Raw genomic sequence first — 23598 nt, 5'->3', positions numbered from 1 at the left:
TTTAAATAGCTAAATTATAACAATGCTTAAAACACCAAAAGGGGTTCCCGCCCAAAATGGTTTAAGGTTATTGTAGCAGTCAATTTATATTGGGGGTCAGGAGGGGGCGGGGCGGGGGTCCCGAGACGTTGCCAAAGCATTTTCGGGGGTCCCCGGCCAAAAACGTTGAGAACCCCTGTTCTAAATCATTCCACCGTACAATGAAAGGCAGAACTCAGTGTTACCGATTAGCCCTAGACTGGCGTATATTTATTGATTACACAGGGGCATTCCCCTGAAATGAATAAGAACAGCATTTGAATAAAAGTAAACATAAATACGACCTGTATATATCACGAATCAGATTCGCTTCATATCAGCTCGTCAGTCGGGGCCCCTGGAAGCAGGACAGAAGGCTAGTTCTGTCATGGAGAATTCTGACGTGTCTTCACTTTTTCAGACACTATATAGAAATCTCTCTGTCCTTCTGTGACCTTGCTTGAGCACAGCTCTTATAAGTAACGGTACTTACTTATAAAGGTCACTTTTATCCCACCATTACACATGTTGATTTCAGCTCTGACATTTATTTCAGACATGCTCTAGTATGTGAAGAGTCTGCCTGCATGTGCTATTAACTCATTTTGGATAAAAACAAATAATAAAAAAAAAACAGTTTTTCTCTTCTTCGTTAGTCTTGCCGTCATGACTGTCTCTGTATCAAAAAGAGTCACCTCCTGTTTCTGTAGCTTGAGGCAGCTTGGTGTACAAGTACACCCCCTGACATGACGCTAGTATGTCGCAGGGACTTACCCCAATCCAACCCTCGCTGCATGCTGAGTGCCAAGCAGGGATGTACAGTATTGGGTCCCATTTCTAGAATCTTTGGTATCGGACCCGGCCGGGAATCGAACCTCGACCGCCCAAACTTAGGGAGGTCAGTCTAACAACAAGGCCAACCTTAAGTGTGCCCGGATCTCCGCTTTGTTCTAAAGGCCACTGAGCTGGTGAGATACAGCAGGGTAAAACATCACACACAAAACCACTGTAGGCTTTTCACTGTACACTCAATAATGAACAATAGTATATGTAACACTGTCCCTTTAAGGGTAATACATGAAAGGGGTGACCAGGTCAAACATGAGGCCTCAAACCTGGCAGGTTTGAGGTTTGAGTGTTTGGGGACCTAGAGGCATGAGGTGTACAACCTAGAACTTGGTAAGAAAACCTCGAACAAATGTTGACGCTTTGATAATTAACTTTGATTATATAGGCTATAGGGATATAAAACACAAGCAACCAGTATACAAACAAGACACCCCTATGCCTATGGCCTGCAATATGCATAACTGCACACAGTCAGTTTCATTACATTATCATGCACTATGCTAAAACAAGATTATAAACCAGTTAGATATTAATTTAAACCATAACCAGTGTTAGCTAATGAAATTCAAACATCAAACGATCATTTTCATGACCGTTTGCATTTTGCCAAACCAGCTAACTCCACCTGCTTAGCCATCCTTTTTTCCCTTCATAAATCAGTGCTATTGAACGCCCTTTACGTATGTGTGTTGGTTAAAGAAATATTTAACCAATGAAAAGTATTAAAAAGGGCTACGATAAAAACCTAACTCCACTTGAGCTGGATGTTTTTTCATTTCCTGAAAAATGAACATTTTGGAGTTAGGTGGTTTCTTCCAAACAGCAGAGTTATACTTATTGTATGTGTTTCAAACACTCATAAAATGTATGTCAGGACGGGAACCCCTTTTGGTGTTTTAAGCATTATGTTATACTTGTCTTTAGCTATTGAAAAATAGCACTTCTACAAGCTCATAGCGTGGCACCGAGTGCCGCGTTAAGAGCTTTGTAGATCTGCTATTTTTGAAAAATCGTGAAAATGTGGCACAAATCTTTGAGTATATATATCCAGTATAGAAATGTGTGTTCACTGATCATTTAAGAAATGTATTATAGCCTTAATATGCCTATGTTACTGTAGATAGACTAAAATTGTATGCTTTCTTAATATTAGAACGGAGTATATTAGTGTTTGCATATTTTAAGTTTATCATTTTAGGAGACAGTCTGTAGAGAGGTACCTTATGAGAGATCTAATTGTGCCGTGACTCATGTCTCCTGGCCTGGATGCCAACTGCCAAGGCTGGGTCACACTGACTGAACCCATACCAAAGCATTACTGGCTCCCCAGAATCCACCATGACCTCCACCTCCCAGAGTCAATGGCACCATGATTGCTGATAGTACAGCTAAACTTAATGGCACCATGATTGCTGTCTGATAGTACAGCTAAAAACACAACAAGTGATATGTTCAGGGTCCCTGCTTTTGATTGATTGAATACTTCATTAGACAGAAATGTAAACAGCATGAGGTAAGCCTAGCCAGCTGTATCTACTGTTTCTGTAGCGTGAGGCAGCTTGCTGTACAAGTACATACCCTGGAGTCTGGACATAGTATGTCACAGGGACTTACCCCAATCTAACTCTTGATGCTGAGTGACAAGCAGGGAGGCAAAAAGAATAGGATTTTGGCAGTGAATGGGAAAAATGTGTTTACCTCCCCTTGAAAGATGGATTTTCTGAAGAATTACTGTATCCACAATATAGCTATAGCATCTCTCCTCTTTCTATGGAAAACAGGTCATTAAACATACTGTAATCCTTTAATTGTTGTTTTCGAGTCGACAGTTTTCCCAGACAATTTAGTCGTTATGCCAATCCCTGATTTGGATTCAAACCCACGAGAACGAGGCAGAATATATGGCCTGATGATGGGGTGTTAAAGATAAAGTGTTGTACTGTATGATAGTGCTTGTGTATTGGTAGCGTGGCATTGTTTCATGTTGTATAACTGAGCATAAGCCCATGATGAAGTGGTCGATAAGTCTCTCAGCAAGTGTTTCTGCAGGTGAATGAGGTCAACCTTTTCATATCAAGGTCCCCCTAATTCATTCTACAAATGCCTTCTAAATCGGTGGTTCTCACACTTTCAAGATTTTTCAAAAATGTTCAAAAATATCAGATGTACAAGTGACGAAGTGATGCTCTGTGAGCCTGCCCTGTACATATCTGATATTTTTGAATAGCCAACGCAAACGTCTCAAATTATTGTAATGGGTTAATCCAGTTGCAAGTCCATGCCCTTTTACTCCATCTTTCCTGTTGGTTTCCACTGTGTTATCTAACAAAGCAGACCGCAATTATCTTCATGAAACTATTTCATGAAGATTATAAAGTTGTATCTATTCTTGTCTTGAGTCCTTGACATTTCTGTAGCTGGTAAAAATGAATAAAACATCAGACCCGTCTGAAGTGAGTGGTGCTGTACTGTACTTGTGTGTACTAGCCCTCCTCCCTGGCCTGTGTGTGTCTGTGTGTTAGGCTGTGCAACAGTGACACTTGGTGGTGAACAAACGCTATTTTCGTGCTCGGACAGACCCAGGGACACAGCCACACACATAGCTGTCTATAGGAGTGGTTGCACCACTCAACAAGGGATTACAGTACGTGTCAAATTTAAAGACACTTAAGGTACTTTCAACAGCTAACTTATGAAAAACAAATGTTTATTACAAGAAATCTTGTGAACAGAGAAAACACATCAATTTAAAAAGTCAACTTAACAATCATTTTCCTTTGAGTTTTCAATCAACTTTACATCAGAAACATGTACAACTCATTTGCAGCCAGGTAACACAAAAATGTCCAAATTATAGGAACTCTATGAAAGGAGTTCTACATAATGGTTGAGTCACGTTCAGAAGTAACAGTGGTAAGACAAAAGACAAGCAAGTTGTTGATTCAGTCCGCGCTAGCCCAGTCACTTTGCTGTACTCCTTAGTATAAAAACGATTTGACTCGTCCCTGCAAAACATAAAACCTAGAGACTAATGCTTGTGCTTCAGAAAAGGTGTCAGGAAACTGCACTGTGTTTGCCCTTACCATGTCCTTATTTACAGTAATATACAGGCCTTATGGCAGCAATGAGCCAACTAATACATTGCAGAAGCAGTGTATTACTGTGGAACAAACAGCAGTACTATTTGTTACTCATACAAATACAAGCCAAATAATAAATGTGGCCCCTTTAGTTGTTGTAGGGGTATTGGCCAAGTACATTTGCACATACTTGGAATTTGTCCTCGGCCGGTCCAGGTATGTAGCCTACTGCTGTTCGAGATATTTTAATTGCTCAATACAGCTCAAGCTGTATTGAGCAGCTGAATCGTGCCTAAAACACAGAGGCCCCTTTTCCACCGGTTGGTTCCCAATGGGAACCGGTTCAGTTCTTTTTGGTTTTTAGTCCATGAGCCAGAGCTCCAAAATTGAAACGTTAATGAATTGAGTGGGCAAAACTATACCTATATTAGATTGTTATCACCATGAAACTTCCCCAATTGAGTACTTACACAAAGACATTGATTTATTGTATAACACATTTTACATTTTTAAATATGCAAATGAGGCATTATGTAGGAAAATATGCAAAATAATCGAAAATATGAAAAAGCTACTACTGTGGAAGGGTTATCATGTATTAATTTACTTGTATTGATCCTATAAACAATTGAATATAGGGTATAGTTTGCCCACCAATTTTGAAGCTCTGGCTCATGGACTAAAAACCAAAAAGAACTGAACCGGTTCCCATTGGGAACCAACCGGTGGAAAAGGGGTCAGAGACCAGTCTACCAGACCTAGAAGCATGCAGAGCTGTGCCACGGTCCACCGGGTGGCATAGACTTTTGCTTGGCTCTATCTGTATATTATAAACTAAATTGAAACATACTTTATTTGCTCAAATGATCAAAACAAAAACCGTCAGTTCAGTCATGTGTGATTTGACATCACTGTCACAATCACACTTTGCCTCGTTTTGCCTGTCCTTCAACTGGTGGTGCAGCCCTTTTGTTGCGGTGGTGAGGAAAGGTTGGCATAAGTTCAGCTTTGCAGGCTGGAAAGAGCAGAGAACACAGGCTGACTACCAACACACACTGACAGTAAACAACAGGTCTCTTTGTTTGTTGTACTTACGTAAAGGTTTCTCCTTGAAATAGGAACTCTCTAAGCAATCTTTGGCAGTAGCCCTGAATTTAATAAACAAGAAAAAGACATGGTCATGATTTTATTTAAATGATAGCATGTTTGTACAATATGCTCCTGCAGCCTAGTTATTGTGTGTGTGTGTGTAAAGTTCAACTCTGTTCCACTCCAAAGGACATGTGTGTGTGTGTGTGTAGGCTAATGCAGGGGTTCTCAACCCGTGGGTCGCGACCCCCCAGGGGGGGGTCGCCAAATAATTTTGGGGGGTCCCCAAATTATAAAAATAAAAATTAATTATTATTTTTTTAAACCTTAATGATTTTATCTGGTTTCAGTATTTATTCATGATGTATTTTCACTATTATTATGGTTAGTGTAGCGGTCAATTTGTATTGGGGGTGGGGAGGGGGGCGGGGCGGGTGTCACGAGACACTGCCAAAGCATTTCTGGGGGTCCCCGGCCAAAAACGTTGAGAACCCCTGGGCTAATGCATGAAATGTAATGCATGTGTAGAGTCCGTACCTGCGCTGTGGATGGTACATGAAGAGCAGGTTGAGGAGTCTGTGGCCAGCTTCAGACAGCCAGGTGAATTTGTTCTTCAGGTTGTTGTATGGCTGCTTCCTCAGACTGTACTGGCCAACAAGAGGGAGTCGAGAGAAACCCTGCATGCGCACACACACACACACACACACGCACACACGCACACACACACACACACATAACATAGTCAAGTGCATGAAATGCCTCTACCATCATAACTATCAAAGCTCAGGGATACTAGGTTATTTACTGATTTGTTTAATGATTTATGTCATCATTACACACAATGCATATTCAGAGGTTGAATGCTTACAGGCCAGATGCTCTCGTTGGGTGTGCCCAGCAGCTGAACGATCATGTCTACCTGCTGGATCTCAGAGCTGCCGGGCAGCAGGGGCTTGTGTGCCAGCAGCTCAGCCAGGATACAGCCTACAGCCCTGCAGACAAACATCTCAAATCAGCTGACAGATAACCTTGGTGTCTTTTGAAAATAAAATTGAAAAAGAAAAAAAAACACCCGAAAGGTGGTTGCACACTGGACGCGTTTTTTGGAAAACCGATGGAGAAACGCCGCTAAAAATCCGAAAAACGCGCTCGGTGTGTGGGGACCTTAAGATTAGGCCTTCACAGAGTTAGAGATGTTTATTTGAAATGCCTTTGTTCTTCTCAAGGGCATTTTTAGTCTAAAACAGATTCCTTGTGATACAAGTAATGTTATACAGTGTCTGGCAGCCAAGTCTATGGACTTTCTTTTAAAGATTTGTTTTGGGGCTTTTTATGTCTTTATTGATAGTGACAGTAGAGTAGACAGACAGGAAAGGGGGAGAGATGGGGAGTGACACACGGGAGAGGCCGTCGGGCTCGGGAGTCGATCCCGCAGTACACCGTCCGGCTGGTTTGGCTGCCTAGGTGCCCAGACGGTTGAGCTAACCGTCCCGGCCTCTATGACTTTTTACCGTTTCTTTATAGCACTTATGATAAATCTTTGCCAGCCAAGTCTATGGACTTTAATGTTTGTTTAGGGTACTAAATGACGATGTAAGGCATCATGTGGCCAATATAAATACAATTTATAATATCTTGAGACTGATCCAGTTTTATACCAAACTGCTACCCCTTACTTCACACAAGTGGGATTTTTTTTTTTTTTTAATATTTTTGTATCCCACAATTTTGTAACCCATTTTTCACCCCTGTGTCAATTATCTAATGTGATCCTGGGCTCTACACACCCTCCGCCAACCTAGTCCCCATATATGGGGGACATGGGGAGAGCAACGGACTTGAACTCATGCTTCCTTCATGCCTGAGGGTCCAAGTTGCTCCTTTACACCTGACAGGGGGGAGTTTCCCTGGTTGGACGTAGCGCAAGGAAGGAACACATTATTCCAACCAGTTCCTTTCCCCTCCATCAGGCGCCCCGGCTGGCCAGGGGGAGGCAGTTTAGAGACCAGGATTACTGCATGTTTTTTGTGAGGGTACCTACCCTAGGGGACACGGGGAGAACATGCAAACTCCACACAGAAAGGCCCTTTCACCAACCCCGCCTCGGGTATGGGCACTGATGGGCACTGATGGAGGAGGAAACACGCCGCCAGCACCCACAGCGTCCCGAGCGGGAATCGAACCCAGGACCTTCTAGCTGTGAGGCGACAGCACTACCAACTGTGCAGGGATTGTTTTAATCATGTTAGACCGTGGAGTCTCACCACATATCCAGTGCTGATGTCTGTGTCTTGGTCCCTAGGAGGAGCTCTGGTGCTCTATACCTGGTGAGAAAGAGACAGACAGATAAAGCCTAAATGATACTTTGCTGTACGACTCACAAGAAACAACGGAGGTTTTTCAGTTGAAAATCTGTTCTCGCCAGGTAACAGGGTCTAATAACAACGTGGCTTCCATGTGGATCTCCAACTTCATTATGTCAATACTGTGACATCTGCCATCTCCATATTTGGGGAGGTTTTGAGCCTGATTCGAGTGCCATTGACTTCAATTATAAAATTCCAAGTAAACAGATAAAACAGATAAAGTTAAATATTAAAGAAATATAAAACATGTGGATTTACTTCCTTAGCCTACTGACAGTGTGCACCTACAATTTGGCACTGATTGGTCCCCAGACTCTCGCACTGTCACAAACCCTCTCATATAGATAACGCAGGCCCGTTGCCGTAAAGAGGGACACACAGATGTACAGATCGACAAAAGTAGACATAATGTGAAGATCACTTGAGAAATTGTCAGGCAGGCAAATAATACAGTCAACCAGGCTGTCAGTATCATGGGCGGGAAGACATTCGATTGGATAGTGAGCCAAAAGTAGACAGATACCCCCTTTTTTAAACTAAGACCTCGTCCCTCGCCCTACACACTTCCACTTGCTTTGAGCATAGATATATGAACAATAGAGACGGCACTGGAGGCGAGGGGCACACACACACACACACACACACACACACACACACACACGTCACTCACCACAATGTGACCACTCTGGGGGTCATAGGCTGCATGGGTATGCCATTCATACGGGCCAAGCCAAAATCAGCTGTAAAGAGAGAAAAGTGAGAAACCTTTTTAGTCAAGTCAAGTTTATTTAAATTGCCCTTCCTCACTGTTACAGCGTCAAAGGGCTGTATACTCCGGACCGCTGGTTAATAGATGGTGGTAGCTTTATTATGGTATAAACTCACCTATCTTTACACAGCCCTTGTCTGTCATCAGCAGATTAGACACCTTCAGGTCCCTGGTAACAAGACACACAGTACAGAGATTAAAATCACACATTCTCCACTAGGCGACCTGTGTTGCATGTCCACCTATTTCTGCTGTTCGTCTCCTTTCTCTCGATTGAAGCATTTGGAAAAGTCATCCTGCAGTTGGATGATTTTCATGAAGTACTTGGATAAATACATGAAGAACTGACTTAGAAAAAAAAGAAAATACGGATATACGGGCAGCTGATAATGTCAGTTTTGCCAATATATCGGCCACAGCCGATTTGTCCCGATATTTAACCAGAGTCAGAATATACCAGTAAACTGCAATTAATCGTCATGTAAACTTTCATAATCGTGACAGGCAGCTGGCAGCCCTACCTGTGTAGAATGAAGTTATGGTGGAGATACTCTATGCCCCACAGCAACTGAAGGACAATACATTTCACCTGGAAATATCAAAGTCAATTGAGCATTAGTTCATAGAGGACATCTAATGAAAGAAACATACATATTGCACTTTAATGCAGCGTGTAACTGTGGAACTGAAGTTACTGAACACAAAGACCAAAACTAAAAGTGGTCTTAAGACCAAGGACATCCTCAATTTCAAACACCAGCTTTTAAATAGAAATAATTCTTGAAAGACAGAACAGGCCAAAAGAGTTTTTGTCATTTCTAGACATAGATTTTCCACTCTGACCTACCTGAGCCTCAGAGAATGGAGTCTGCATGTTCTCCAGTAAACTGGCCAAGTCTTGTTCACAGTAGCTCATTACCAGAAACAGGCTGGATAAGACAGAGATATAAACAAGACAAACTCAATATATATATTTTTTTCTTTTAAATCTCAAGTTAACATTGTTAAGTTGTGAAGTTAAGGTTTGATAGCAATGGCAATTTGTGCAAGCTAAAAACAACACAACTCTCACTGTTAAAAAAAACAAAAACAAAACCCTAACAACAACATCATCAATCTGCCAGTAATAAGAAAAATATACAAATTAAATCCTGAATTCCTTCCCTAAAATACAAATCCCTAAATATTCCCTAAAATAAACAAGCAGAAAACCTTACATCTGCTGCCTATTCCACATCATTATGTAAATAATTAAATTATGACTCCTACAACAAACTCCTACTATACACATATGAGGCGGTGGTACGAGAGGCCCCCTCTGGTGGTACGCAGAGGAATCTCTACTAGGCTGTGTGTGTGTGTGTGTGTGTGTGTGTGTGTGTGTGTGTGTGTGTGTGTGTGTGTGTGTGTGTGTGTGTGTGTGTGTGTGTGTGTGTGTGTGTGTGTGTGTGTGTGTGTGTGTGTGTGTGTGTGTGTGTGTGTGTGTGTGTGTGTGTGTGTGTGTGTGTGTGTGTTACCTCTCTAGCTGGCTTCCTATGACTACCTCCTTCAGCTCCACTATATTGGGATTTCTCAGCCTCAGGAGCAGTGTGATCTCACGGAGACTGCTGATGGGGATACCTGTGAGAGAACGGAAATCGAAAATACCTCACAATACCTCTATAGACAATAGATTGATTTAGACAATTGCACATGCATATACGGGAATGACACACACACACACACACACACACACACACACACACACACACACACACACACACACACACACACACACACACACACACACACACACACACACACACACACACACACACACACACACACACATCCATTGTTTTTGGGAGCACCAGTAAACAGTTGTATCTTTGTCTATCTGTCTATTTTGAGTTTGTATGTGCACAAGAGAGAAAAACCATCCCATATCGTACATGGTCAACTCATCTCCCTCCCTTCATACCTCATTGTCTACACTACAGCAACAGGACAAAAACATACAAAATTAAGGAGAGTCAAACCAATCTGGACAGTTAAAAGTGCATGCTCATGCCAACTTGCCAAGGTTGTACCGCTATGCACCTTTCTTGGCACATGGAGAACATGAGGGAGGGTTATTCTGTTTCGGTTTACACTTTACAGCACTGTCTGGTCTTACCATCTTTCTCTTTGTCCATGCGGACTTTCTTCAGTGCTACAATCTCATTTGACTTGGTGTCCCGGGCTCGGTCTGTGGAAAAGGGAGGAACACGTGTGTTATCTAAAAATAGTTCCAAATCAGGTACGTCCAGAGAAGTTGATGTTGGATGCTAATTTGAGTAAGTAACTTACACACAATGCCATACGTTCCTTCGCCTATACGGTTCAGTTTCTCAAACTCTTTGACACTCCTGCAGTTCCCAAACTGAAAAGGGAGAGGAAAAGGAATTCTTAATGTGTTTGCATTCTGCTGAGTTTTTGGACCTGAATATCGGAGCAAATTTCGGGTCCGACGTTTTCCCGGAAAACTCATCAGTCTGCAAGGACCACAGCAGTGTGCAAACACCTTAAGCCTTTCGTTAGAAAGCACATTTTAGCGATTGACAAAAAAGGCAACAAAAAAATAAAAATAAAAACAATTAATCCAGGTCAGGTGCATTCAGCCAGGTTGGTCAGTGATGTCATTAAATGAAGCCGTGATTGAAGTTAATTGGTAAAACTGGGAGTGCCAACCACCTAAAGAAAAAAACATTACACTATATAAAATAAAATAAATACTTTAATAGAGGGCTAGTTCATAACAGAACCATTTAAAAACACAGCACATTGTAGTGACTACAGCATGTTTTGGTCATCTCTTATGTATTATGTATGCTTGACACATGAATGCTTTAAGTATGCTTGACACTCTCTTGTGTTTTAGGAATCATTAATGGAGGGCAAATGATCTGCTGTAAATGTAAATGTTATTATGTTATACACTGAAAGATAATTCATGTGTGATTCGAAATGGATTTCGAAATGTAAAACAGGTATGTGGATGGTCCCAACGCCTCAGTGGTTCTCAAAGTTTTCCATGTCAAGGACCCACAAATTATTTATTTGTCCGTGGACCAGGACCACCATCTGAAAATATTGTGTGCAAGGAGACCCCATACAACATTTGTATTGTACTATATGTACTATATTTTAGTAGCAGATCTACAAGCTAAATTTGTATTTTTTTATGCAGCTTAAAGGGGCATCATCAAGATGTGATTCACCATGTTAATGATTTTTTTCAGAACTCCAGTTCTAGGGGACACAGAATGGGGGGACTTTTTTATTATTTCCACACAACAGCTCTAAGGTACTGTATATTAATGACATAGTAAAATGTTGAAAATGAGTGGTATTCCCCTTTAAGCTTATTCACTTTTGCTGGAGATTCTATTTTTGGGGAGAACTGACCAAAGAACCCGTTTTACATTTAGTTAGAACCCATTTCCAATCACTTAGGCAAGTGGTTAAGTCATAGAGGGTTACGTGCTCACTGCTCAGTTCTCCTCAAATAGTGGTTGGTCTCTTGCTGGCTGCGGTACTGACGGAACATTTACTGTTACCATGATTGTCAAACATGAGTTTTCTCACGGATAACGATGGCAGTAAATTAAGCTATTATTATCCATTCCTTACCCTATCCTTTTGCGGGACAGAAAATGTTCTGTTGTTCTTTATGGATTTCAGCCTTATAGGCTCCGGTTCGTCATCGGCAGCCTCCATTCTGAGATTTCCTACTCTAAATCTGCGCAAAAAAAGACATGATTTAGGATTTATTTATGTTCAAGAAAGACGGACTGTGGGCGCCGCCATCGAGCTCAGCTTGAGCTGCTAAAAGGACAACTGTACGCTTTCCCGGAGTTCGAGTAGTGAATATTCTTTTTAATAACAGGACTGTCCTCGGGAGTCGGGACGCGTAGAAATAAATAATAATAATAATAATAATAATAATAATAATAATAATAATAACGATGATGATGAATCAAATCAGTAGGCTTTTGATTGATTGATTGATTGATTGATTGAAGTATTTATTAACAGTTTGCAGAATTACAGTACATGGTTTATTTAAAAAAAAAAGATGCAATCGTACAGCAGTCTATACGCTAGTAGAGATAAGAGTGTTACAATTACTTTATTGTCCTTGTCGCTGTGTTCAGGCATGGTTGGTCAACACACAGTGCAGCAGCCAGCCAGCCACTATGTTTGTTTACTTTTCGTTGGGGTGGGCTGCCTCGTTGTGGTGTTGTGTTGGGCTCCTCCGCGGCTCCACCCCAAACCACGTGACCGCCGCGGAACCAGGAAGTGTAGAGTCGTTTACACTTGACAGGAATCAAAATAACAGATCAATAACTGCCTGGTTTGCTGTCGAAGTGAAGTATTACTGTGATCGCTCGAAATTTAGAAACGCCTCGAAATGGACGGTATGTATGGACTTCCGCCGAAGAGTCAACCTTCTATTGTTGATCGCCTTTGTTTTTCGAGCTAGCGTGACAGCTAGTTAGCGCACGTTCAGCTGGATAGCTAGTACATTATCTTACTGTCTTTGACAGGAACAGATTTAGTAGATACTCGTTGATTTTGCCTAATGTGGCTCTGTGTTGTGTTATACTTCTCTCCGATTGCCTTGTCATTTCATGTTACTTGTTTTTGCTAACCTGTTTGGCTTGTTTTTGTAGTGTTTAATATCGGCATAATGCAGACCAGTGATTGTCATCAACTTCATAGACTCCTAGTTTGATAGGCATTAGGCCTCTGGGACCCTAATCTTTTCATATGTTCAGTTAATTCTGAGAGTTTGGTTCCATTTGTACACTCTTTTGACCCATAAAGGTCCTGGATCCCCTCCAGGGACCCATGATGAATTCATGATCTATTCTGTTCTGTTCTTTGACTATATAGAAGTGTCTATTTGTACGTCTCTAAATGTTTTGATGAATTGAACATGGTGGACCCTCTTGTAAACAAGTGTAATGCTTAATTGGGTCGTCCACTCACAGTTAACAGTCTTTGTATTGAGTTTGTGCTTGACATGTACTGTAATTCTGCAAACTGTTAATACATATTTCAATCAATCAATCAAACCCTGCATCCCACATTGAGAAGCAGTTATGTAGACTATAGAGATTAATGATATGTAGGCTACATGTTTAACATAGGGACATCAAATACAATAGAGGGAACAGAATTAATGAGGTTACAGAATGATGGAAAATCTTGATTCATAATTCAATTTCTCTCCCTCTCCACAGAAACACTCTTCCAGTTGAAGGTACGTTTCTGAGAAAAAGTTTGGTTGATCTAAGTTCAAGGTTCAAGGAGTTTTATTGTCATTCCATACAAGTACAGAACAAAATTTGATTACCCAGGTCCTGGTCAGGCATAAAATAAGTAAAATACAATACGTCTAAAATAATTAAAAACCTATAGTGCAAAAAAAGCATTTGCACAACCCACTGATATTGCACGTGCCCATAAGAAGCAGCAGCACTAAAAACATTAAAAAGAAACAGTTCATGTGTCACGGCTCAAGTTCATAGTGCAGAGTTCATGTGTAGTCAACAGATCACTAGTGCAAAAGGTCACAGTTCAGGGTCTAGACTAGTTTATGATTCTCACAGCTGCAGGGAAGAAGCTGTTTTTCTTCCTAAGTACTGTGGTGCTGGCCTTAATACTGCGCAGCCTCCTGCCCGAAGGGAGGGGGACGAACAGGCCGTGTGCAGGGTGGGTGGTGATGCTGGCGGCCTTATTCCTGCATCTGCTGGTGTAAATGTCACTGAGGGCAGGAGGGCTGCACCCAGTGATCTTCTGGGCAGACTTCACCACCCGCTGTAGAGCCTTCCTATCTGCCTCAGAGCAGCTACCGGCCTACCGTGCCAGACGGTGATGCAGGGTGTTAGGATGCTCTCCACTGCACTGTAGAAGGAGGTAAGGACAGGGGTACCCAGCCCCGCCCTATTCAGCCTCCTCAGGAAGTACACACGCTGGTGGGCCTTCTTTATTAAGGAGGCCGAGTTGAGCTTCCAGGTCAGGTTGTTGGCAATATGCACGCCCAGGTATTTAAAACTGGGGACCACCTCCACAGCATCTCCACCGATGAAAAGGGGGCTGGGGGGTGGGGCACACTTTCTGAAGTCCACTATCATTTCCTTTGTCTTTTTGACATTGATGCAGAGGTTGTTTGCTCTGCACCACGACTCCAGGTGTTCCACCTCATGCCTGTACTCTACCTCGTTGTTGGAGATTAGCCCCACCACTGCTGTGTCATCCGTGAACTTAATACAATATGGTTGCTTGGGTGCCTGGCCTTACAATCATATGTCAGCAGGGTGTACAGCAGGGGACTCAGGACGCATCCCTGGGGGGAACCGGTGATGGGAAGAGATGATGTTGCGGATCTTCACAGTCTGTGGCCTGTTTGTCAAGAAGTCCAAAACCCAGTTACACAGGGGTGCGCGTATGCCAAGAACAGACAGTTTGTTCACTAGGGTCTGTGGGATGATTGATGATTGTATTAAAGGCAGAGCTGAAGTCCAGGAAGAGAAGTCTAGCATAGGCGTTCAGAGTCTCCAGGTGGGTTAGAGCGACATGGACCACGGATGCTATTGCATCGTCGGTGGAGCGGTTGGATATAAACCATCTTTTATATATATATATATATATATATATTTTTTGTGTGTCTCAGTTTACAGCTAAGCAGCTGGAGAAGCTTGCCAAGAAGGCAGAGAAGGATTCAGAAAAAGAACAGGCCAAAGTCAAGAAGGTGAGTAAAACTCCATTTATATTCCATTATTGTGTGATGTAGTACAATTAATTGAGCTGTAACAGAAGCCAAAGGGCGTTCTGTGGTTGATTCTTGGTACTGTAGTCAGGAATCAGGATGTTCTCAGCATGTTAAACTAAGTGTATTTTTCTGGACCAACTGAATGAACATGCATCGCAAACGGTTACATCCAAAGCCCATAAACTCTTTCTACAAAAGTGTTCTTCGTCTGTGTGTGTGCGTGTGCGTGCGCGTGCATGCATGCATCTTTACTTTTTTTGTTACTATTGTTAGGTGTCTACAGAGGAATTTGGGTGTGGCTGTTTGGTATTTTTACCATTGAGTCATTGAGTCATCTATTCTTAAGGACTTAAGCAGACTTTACTTATTTGTAATAGGTAATAAATAGACAGTTCAAATGTTATACCCAAAGACAGATATGACAAGATCTACAGATCTACAGTATGTTCTGCTAGCACCCATGTGTCAAGGTTGACAAGTGGCAGGCATTAGCCAGCAGATGGCAGTCAAAGTTTATTATTGAACAAGGAGCTGCTGTTTACTTTATGAATGATGATGCTAGTTGCTGCTGTTTACTTTATGATACCTTGCTTTCCTGACATTGGGTCTAGAAAGCTAATCGTTTTCATTAGGAACTATGATGATTGAAAATGAATGTGCTACAGTGGAATTGTGTTTCCAGCTGATTTGTTTATCTGTACATAATAGAAAGTTGAATGACTTAATTAAGTAGCAAAGGGGTGATAAAGTAGCACATCCCTTCTTGTTTCACTGGGTAGATAGATATGTCCCTGTTGAATAATGTTTGATTTCACTAACTATATATTTAAATGCATTTTAATGGAATGGAATCTGTTTAAATTCTAGAGTAGACTGTAATATTATTTTGCACTTTTCATAACAAATAAGATAAAGAGCCAGGTTAAGATTTCAGACATTAAGCATACATGAATTAAAAGGGTTACAAAAGATTGCAAGGCACCAGAACTTCTCATCGGGAGCAGTTTTCGTGTTTTGCTCAAAAACACTCAACACAGAAATCCAGGATGTTGTTATACCAATAGAATAGTTTTGCTCATCACTTTGTGGCAGCTCAAATTGTAAATAAAATGTGCATTTAAAAAAATCCTTTACAAATATGAAGCTCTTCAGGGAACATGTTCTAACATTTTGGGAAATGAGAAATAATAAGCAAACATAACTTTTCTGGATCAGGGACCACTTGAAAATCTTGAACGTTCGCAGTCCAATCAGCTGACCACTTAACACAGCAGCCGAATCGGAGCAATCAGAGTTTATTGTACTGATTAATCGATTGCGTTCTAGCTTGGATAAATGGAATGAACATAGTATACGTTAAAGTGGTATCACTATGAAAACATTTTCAAGTTTTAAAGATAAATACCATGTCTAAGCCATCAGGCACCCTGCAGTGAGTGCTTTTAGCCCTGCTGATGGCAATCTCAACCAACACATATCGAAGCTACCAACTGATTGCCCTGGGATTTGGTGTGCATCTTCATGCTCGATGACATTGGATCTAATTTTGACGCCCCTATGATCTTTCCACTGGTGCCACTCCTAGGCCAAAATTGCACACTGGCTGAGAATCTGATTGGAGGATTTTCCATGAAACTTTACTTGTTAAGAGTATTCATACTCACTGCAGCCGTAACCTTTTTAGTTACCCCAAGACCTTTTCTCTATCGCTATCCTCAGTGTGTCAACTTTTCCTGCAAAACCTCTCATAATTTAACAGGCACATTACACAATTCTTACAGTGTTTTCTGCTTTGAGGTGCAACCTAGGTTTAGAATTATAGTAGGCCTACTTTATTATTTTATTCCACTAACGCTATTGGGGATCCAAGGATGGCAGATTTGGGTCGGTTCAAACCCCTTTGGGCTGGTTTGTGTGTCAACAATGGCCTCAAGATGGAGCTGGTAGGGCTTTCAGACTCTTGTCTGAGGTCTTGTTAGTTGTTACAATTGATAAAAAAGGAGGAGGCCACACAGCTCGCTCGCAGCCATGATGCAATATTGATTTATTTAAAATACAGAAACAATATTTTGACAGAATATAATCAAAACCATGAGGACTATCCTGTCAAAACGTTGGTTTCAGCCATAAACATTTACTTACCCCCCCCTCACCACACACACAAGATCAGAACTTCCCCTCATCATCATATATAATCGAACATGTTGTTCGTGTGCTTGTTGGTAAGGAGAGCAGTCCTAACTTAACATCATGGTTTCCCCATACATACAGTATTTAGAATACAAACACATACACGGTTTGCTTTCACACTACTTATTCAATAAGGTCACTGTATGTTTGTCCCATTGCCAGGCTCTCCAACAGAAGAATGTGGAGGTTGCCAGAGTTTATGCAGAGAACGCCATCCGGAAGAAAAACGAGGGCCTTAATTGGCTGCGCATGGCGTCTCGTGTTGACGCAGTGGCATCTAAAGTTCAGACTGCCGTCACCATGAAGGGGGTAAGTTACTATTTTTAGATGGTTATTGTGCCGCTGTCCTGCACATCTGCTATGCTCATTTATATTTTATAGGGCCTATGCCATACCAACAATGGCATATAGAGAATCAGCTAGATCATTTTGATCATGACCTATTTTCAAATAATCCAATCACATAATCCCTTCCATTCCCTCTGAATTATATTTTCTCTTTTGTTACATCCCAGTCTTGTGGTCTAGGGGGGGAAAGGGACAGAATATCCAGTAAATGAACTGGCAAAGATAACTGATGTGAATCTGTGTTTATTTACATTGTGACCCTCACAATGTACTGGAGCTACACAAAATGTGGAAAGCCAAACAAACAAACAAAGGAAAAAAAGACTGGTACAGCAAGCAAAAAAGGGACAACAAATGCATCAAACAAAAGTTACTCTAAGTGGGTGAAGTATAAAGCCCCCCCCCCCCATCTAACAGACTTGTTAGATGACAAGATGAAGGTGGGGAAAAAAGGGAAGCGTATAGGTGCTTTTATTAGAAGTGGCTGGAGTACTAATTGTGTAGTTTCATTGGTGGTGGGAAGATGGATGGGCCAGACCATGAGGAGAAACGGGGGGGAAACCAACAGCCCAAGTTCATGCATACATGTTACATTTTGATCAAATAAACGACTCCTCTCTGTCCTCACCTACAATTCCACACTACGGCCTAGACAGGCCAACAGAATGTATGCTCTTGCACTTTTATAGAATGTTGTTAGGAATTCAAGGCATATGCACTATGAATCCAAACTGTTTCTAGTATCTGACTGGAATATTCATTCTGTGCTGCACTAATCTATTTTCCCCCTTCCAGGTCACTAAGAACATGACACAAGTGACAAAGGCCCTAGACAAGGCCCTGGGCTCTATGGACCTGCAGAAAGTCTCTGCTGTTATGGATAAATTTGAAACACAAGTTCAGAACCTTGATGTCCACACTTCGGTGAGTCGGAACTGTCCCCATCAGTGTGATTGTGTTTTTGTCTGTACATAATGAGTATGTGTTATAATTTAGCACCATTCTGGGCTACAAAATACAAAATAGACATTGAATGAATACAAATGATGTAAGGAAGAAGGACTATACTGTAATAGTATGTCACAACATTTTATATGACCTTTGGGTGGTCAACTGCCAACTTTTGTCAGGACCTGCTGTTTAATTTACATTGTTGTTCCTGTCCATAGAACAAACAAATCGGTTTAAAGGCTTGATCATTTGTGTCGATGATTAGATGTAGTTATTTTTCTTCTTATAGACTAGTAAGCCACTAACAAAGCTCCACTTTCAGCGCTGTTGTTTCTGTCTTCATGTGGTGAAATCCAATTTCAGCTTTATATTTAGATTTGTATCCCCACTGGCCACAGGGCTCTGAGGTTGGCTGTGTCTGTTAACCACCTAGATCTCGAAAACTACTGGCTCTATTTTCTGTCACCTTCCATGAACCCCAGATGATGTTTTGGGCCAAAATATATATCACCTCATCTCAACGAATGGGCAGATTGCCACGAAAATGTGTGAGGTTGGCTGTGTCGGTCTGTCAGTCTGTTAACCACCTAGATCTCGAAAATTACTGGCTCGATTTTGAACTTTCTGTGCACCTTCCATGAACCCCAGATGATGTTTTGGGCCAAAATATATATCACCTCATCTCAACGAATGGGCAGATTGCCACGAAACTTAGTGCGCTCAACAAGGCAGGCACTCCATGGCCTTCCATCTAGGCGTCCATCAACGAAGCATTCCACTTGCACACAAATGTCAACATCTATCTAGAAAATCGTGTTCCTTCCTTGGATAGCAGATCTCCGCCAGGCCTGGTTGCCTACCCAGAGCTGTGTCAGCCGTGGGGTGCTGACTTCAGGACACGAGGAAGCTGCGGGGGAAAAGAGTTTAGCAGTTTAGGAAGTGCTCTGTATAGAGGCCCATCAACATGCTATTCCAATTTTGGTATGATTGGATGTTGCGTCAGCGTGCATTATATATGCCATTTTTTTGTGAGAAATTGAACAAGTTTGTGAAGGCAATTACTGGCAAAGGGTATAGACTATATAGAGTTATGCAAACCATGTTTAACCAATTTGACGGAATATTCCGTCATTTACAATTCTCGGTCAATTAATGTATTTTACCGACTGACTCGGTTGCTAATCAACGCCTTCGTCACCCCCAGCACCAGGAGACGTGCGCTTTCCATAGGGTCCCATTAAATGTAGGATCTTCTTTGGCTGTTATCTTTGAAACTACGAGCGCTGTCCGTGGTGATCATCATCCATCCGATGTTCGGATCTGATTTGTGATTTGTCATTGTATCGCTACTGACATATTAATTACAATGGAGGTCTGCGAGCGAGGAACCCGGATGTGAAAACCCAGTAGCAGTTAACTTGTTAATGGTCAATGTCACATGATTCATATATCTTGTGATAATCACAAGATATATATCCTCTAGCGCCACTCTCAGTCCAAAATATCACCTTGATTCAACATATCTCATACGCGGAATACGTGGAAGATTCAGGGATGAACCAGGGATTCAGGGATGAACCCTACTCAATGTGGTGACTGAGCGCAGTGGTAGCCAACATGGTGCTTGTGAGCACCTGGTCGCCTGCAAGGAGCCAATGAGGCACCCCCTGCGCATGTTCTAAAAATAGCATGTCACGCACATGGTCTAAAAATAGCATGTCACCGTTAGAGTGCGTTCTAAAAATAGCCTAAATGGTGTGGCAGATATGGATTGGAAAATGCCCTTTGTGTCTAATTTTATATACAGTGTGTTTATATCTGGACCGTGTTTAAATGTTATCACTTAAAAATGTTAATGGATGGATGTTTAAACTTTAAATATGTTTCCCTATGATAACTTGATAAAACTTTAATGATTGTGAGGAATCAATAATTTGTGAACATATTACTAATACCGATTAGGCTATACTCTATATTAGCTTGTTAGGCTATATATTATTAAATGCATATTATAGTAAGAATTTATTTTTTAAATGTAAATCGAGAAAATGTATATTATCTAGGCAAAGTTACATCGAATACAAAGTGCCCCTCGGATCACTACTGTTCAGGTGGCCTCGGAAAGGTTGGTGACTCCTGCGTCTAGCGAAGGAACTCTAACTCGGGCCTGTCGGAGACCACAGTTCTACTATTTCATGGTCTACTCTTCTCTCTGTCTCTCTCTCTCCACACCAGGTGATGGAGGATTCGATGAGCTCGGCCACCACGCTGACCACGCCCCAGGACCAAGTGGATGATCTGATTCACCAGATAGCAGAGGAGGGTGGTCTGGAGGTGATGGACCAGCTCAGCCAGCTGCCTGCAGGAGCCAGCTCGCTGGGTGCCGGTGGTGAGTCCTCGCGGCAGCAGGAAAAGGAGGATCAGCTGTCTCGAAGGTAGGGAGCCATATTTGTATAATATGTGTATGGTGCATTTAGTGTGTATGTCTCTGTCTCTCTCTCTCTCTCTCTCTCTCTCTTCAATTGTATAAGAAATAGAACAAGTTTTATGAAGACTCGTTTTTCAATGATACACATTAAAGGCGCTATATAAATGCACCATTTACCATTTACCATTTATTGTCATGCAGGTTGGCCGCTTTACGGAACTGAAGACCGGTGTGGCAAGCTTGCAACAGATGTTTTGAGGCAGACAAATTGTAAAGACACTGACAGGCGCTGTGTGTGTTTCTATTGAACTGTTCCTACCTTGAGGAGTTAATGAACCTATTGATTACCATCCCCTGGGCTATAAATACACACACTTCATATGCATACGCTACACCTGAGAAGACTTTACCATCTCTTTACCATCCTGTCTGTTCGCTCTCCTCTCGTTACTTTTGTTTTACTTTCACATGTTTTCTTCTTTGGGTTCTCTCTCATTCACCGTCCCCTCACGTATTTGCTGTATCTTAGTTTCCTCTCAACCTTCCTCTTTCTACCTCTTTTTTTCATTGCGCTCTCCTAGCTCTCTTTCTCTCTCTCACACACACACACACACACACACACACACACACACAAACACCCTCTGAAAATCTTCTCATGGTTTCTCTGTCTCAAGCTCTAGTCACACATCTGGATGTGTTCTTCTTTCCTTTTGTAAAAAACAAACAAAAACATTTTACATAATGTACAATGGCAAAAGAGTTTTAATACGTATAAATATTGATATAAGGGAGTCTGTCTGTTGTAGGGTGGGTTGAAGATGTATGGGTTTTATTTTATGTTTGTCGGACTTTGTTTTCAACCCGCTGTCGGACATGATTGTGACGTATGATTGAGGTGGTTCCATAACTGCGCATGGAAATTCCATGAAGCCCATGCTACTGCTACAGGAAGACAGAAACCATATGCAGTAGATGGGGAAAGGGATATGTACTCGTATGCTAATATGATTACGTGTATCTCGGGAGCTAAAGCATGGTGGCATGTTGATAACACTAACAGGAATCGGTAATGAGAGAGAGGGATGCAAGCCTGTTTTTCTTTTTTTCTTCATCCTAACACCTGAAGGCTTCTTAATGACAACACTGTAAGAGACAAATGACAATCCTTGATAGTTTCTCGATTTCAACTTTCAAGTGTTTTCTTTTCGTTCTGATCTCGTTTTTTGTGTGCAGCTCTATTCATTTATATCCCATGCCTGTGTTCTTAATTTTTGCTTTGAGCATTGTACGCCTTATTTGCAATGCATGTGCTTGCATAGGTGCTTCCTTCTCAGTGCCTGAAATGACACTAGTGTAGAGAATGAACAGAAAGTATGGAACCTGCACTATTTATCCAAGACTGCTCATTTGTGAGTGCTGAATAGTTCAGTGGTTCTCTGAACATCTCAGTCTTTATTACCAGGGGTATACATAAGGCCACCTCTTGTCAAGATTTCTGTTCAGAAGTATCTGGGAAAAAATCTGGTTGCCATTACAAGGTATAAGGCCACCTCTGATCAAGACATCTGTTCAGAAGTATTTTTAAAAAATCTGGTTGCCATTACATTAGTGAATATTCTCTAAAGGGGTGAAGTTGCCCATAAGGTGCTGATCTTTTTTTAATTTTGGGTGTCTGGCTTGTGGTGATTACAGTAAGTGGAGGCCTACCAGTGACCACATCTCTGCCTTTAAATTTGTTGGTTTCTCTGAAAAGAAGCCACCTGTGATCATCTCCAACCCCACACCCAGTCAAAATGTATTCTGGGTATCTGACTATTGATTAAACATAGATGTTTATAATTTAGTTTTTTTGTATTTGGCATTTGATTTAGTGGAGGCAGGTCTGTGCCTATGATCAACTTCACCCTTAAACCTTTCTTTCATTTTAAAATGGAGGGGTTATTTATACTCAAAGGTTGAACAGACTTGGCAGTACTTTTGTTTTGTATATTTATCTTGTGAAAATAAATTACCCTCTGATGCAGAGGCTGTCATTTGACTTAAAGTATTTGTTTTTATTTATCATTTATATATATATACTGTAGTAACTGTACATGTATTCTTTAATATGTGTGGGTTTTGCGGTGTGTTGACTATTGATGTCCTTATGTGTTCATTGTTTAAAGCAACAGTAGATGTCACCAGAAGCACAGTCAATCCTGTCGGGTTTAAATACCACTCACAATAGCAAGGCAATGGAAGCATAACATAGCAGCAAAGCAAGAAGTGTTTACCGGTATGCAACTTCTTCCTGTTATGCATACATTTTGCTGTTTCTCCATCTGTTACTCTTGGTCATTGTAATAGGGAAGCTCCAAAAGGTCAACCAATGAGTGAATACAAACAGTTGGTTCTTAATAAGCATCTTGTCATTATAATGATCAAGGATGACTCATAAAGCTTACTGTAAATGTTACCAAGATCGAGACTTCTTATGTGAGATATTTATTTTGTTCACATTAAAGGGCAAATACAGGCAACTATTCAGTATTAAAAAAAAAAAAATCACGACAAGAAACCAATATTGTTTTAATTCCAGACTGTTCACAGTGGAGTTAATACAATATCTTTGCCTTCTACAAATGTTCCTGTAATTTGTCACTGGGTTGTTACTGCAATTTCAAGGCAGGAGTGTGATGTGAATGTTATCCCTCTTCATCCTCTCCCTATCT

At 41.3% G+C, this 23598-nt stretch overlaps 2 protein-coding genes across 2 annotated transcripts; one reads left to right on the top strand and one right to left on the bottom strand.

Moving 5' to 3' along the window:
* Positions 1-4245: 4245 nt before the first annotated feature.
* On the bottom strand, positions 4246-12421 carry cdk10 (cyclin dependent kinase 10). Its single transcript, XM_079501838.1, has 14 exons — positions 12321-12421; positions 11823-11931; positions 10500-10572; positions 10327-10398; positions 9689-9791; positions 9019-9100; positions 8693-8760; positions 8288-8340; positions 8073-8142; positions 7301-7360; positions 5905-6028; positions 5574-5713; positions 5043-5095; positions 4246-4962 (listed from the first exon to the last, which is right to left on the bottom strand). Exons 2-14 carry the CDS (start codon positions 11907-11909, stop codon positions 4868-4870), a joined length of 1080 nt encoding a protein of 359 aa, XP_079357964.1. The 5' UTR covers positions 11910-11931; positions 12321-12421; the 3' UTR covers positions 4246-4867.
* A 33-nt stretch (positions 12422-12454) lies between these two features.
* Positions 12455-22934, top strand: chmp1a (charged multivesicular body protein 1A). The gene is made up of 7 exons (XM_079501839.1): positions 12455-12610; positions 13439-13458; positions 14872-14949; positions 17323-17469; positions 18304-18432; positions 20695-20894; positions 21089-22934. The coding sequence occupies exons 1-7, from the start codon at positions 12604-12606 to the stop codon at positions 21108-21110; spliced, it is 603 nt and encodes a 200-aa protein (XP_079357965.1). The 5' UTR covers positions 12455-12603; the 3' UTR covers positions 21111-22934.
* Positions 22935-23598: the final 664 nt, after the last annotated feature.

The sequence above is a fragment of the Electrona antarctica genome (assembly GCF_951216825.1).
Source record: "Electrona antarctica genome assembly, chromosome: 5".
In the NCBI taxonomy this organism is placed as follows: Eukaryota; Metazoa; Chordata; class Actinopteri; order Myctophiformes; family Myctophidae; genus Electrona; species Electrona antarctica.
This window is presented reverse-complemented; position numbering and strand designations above follow the sequence as displayed.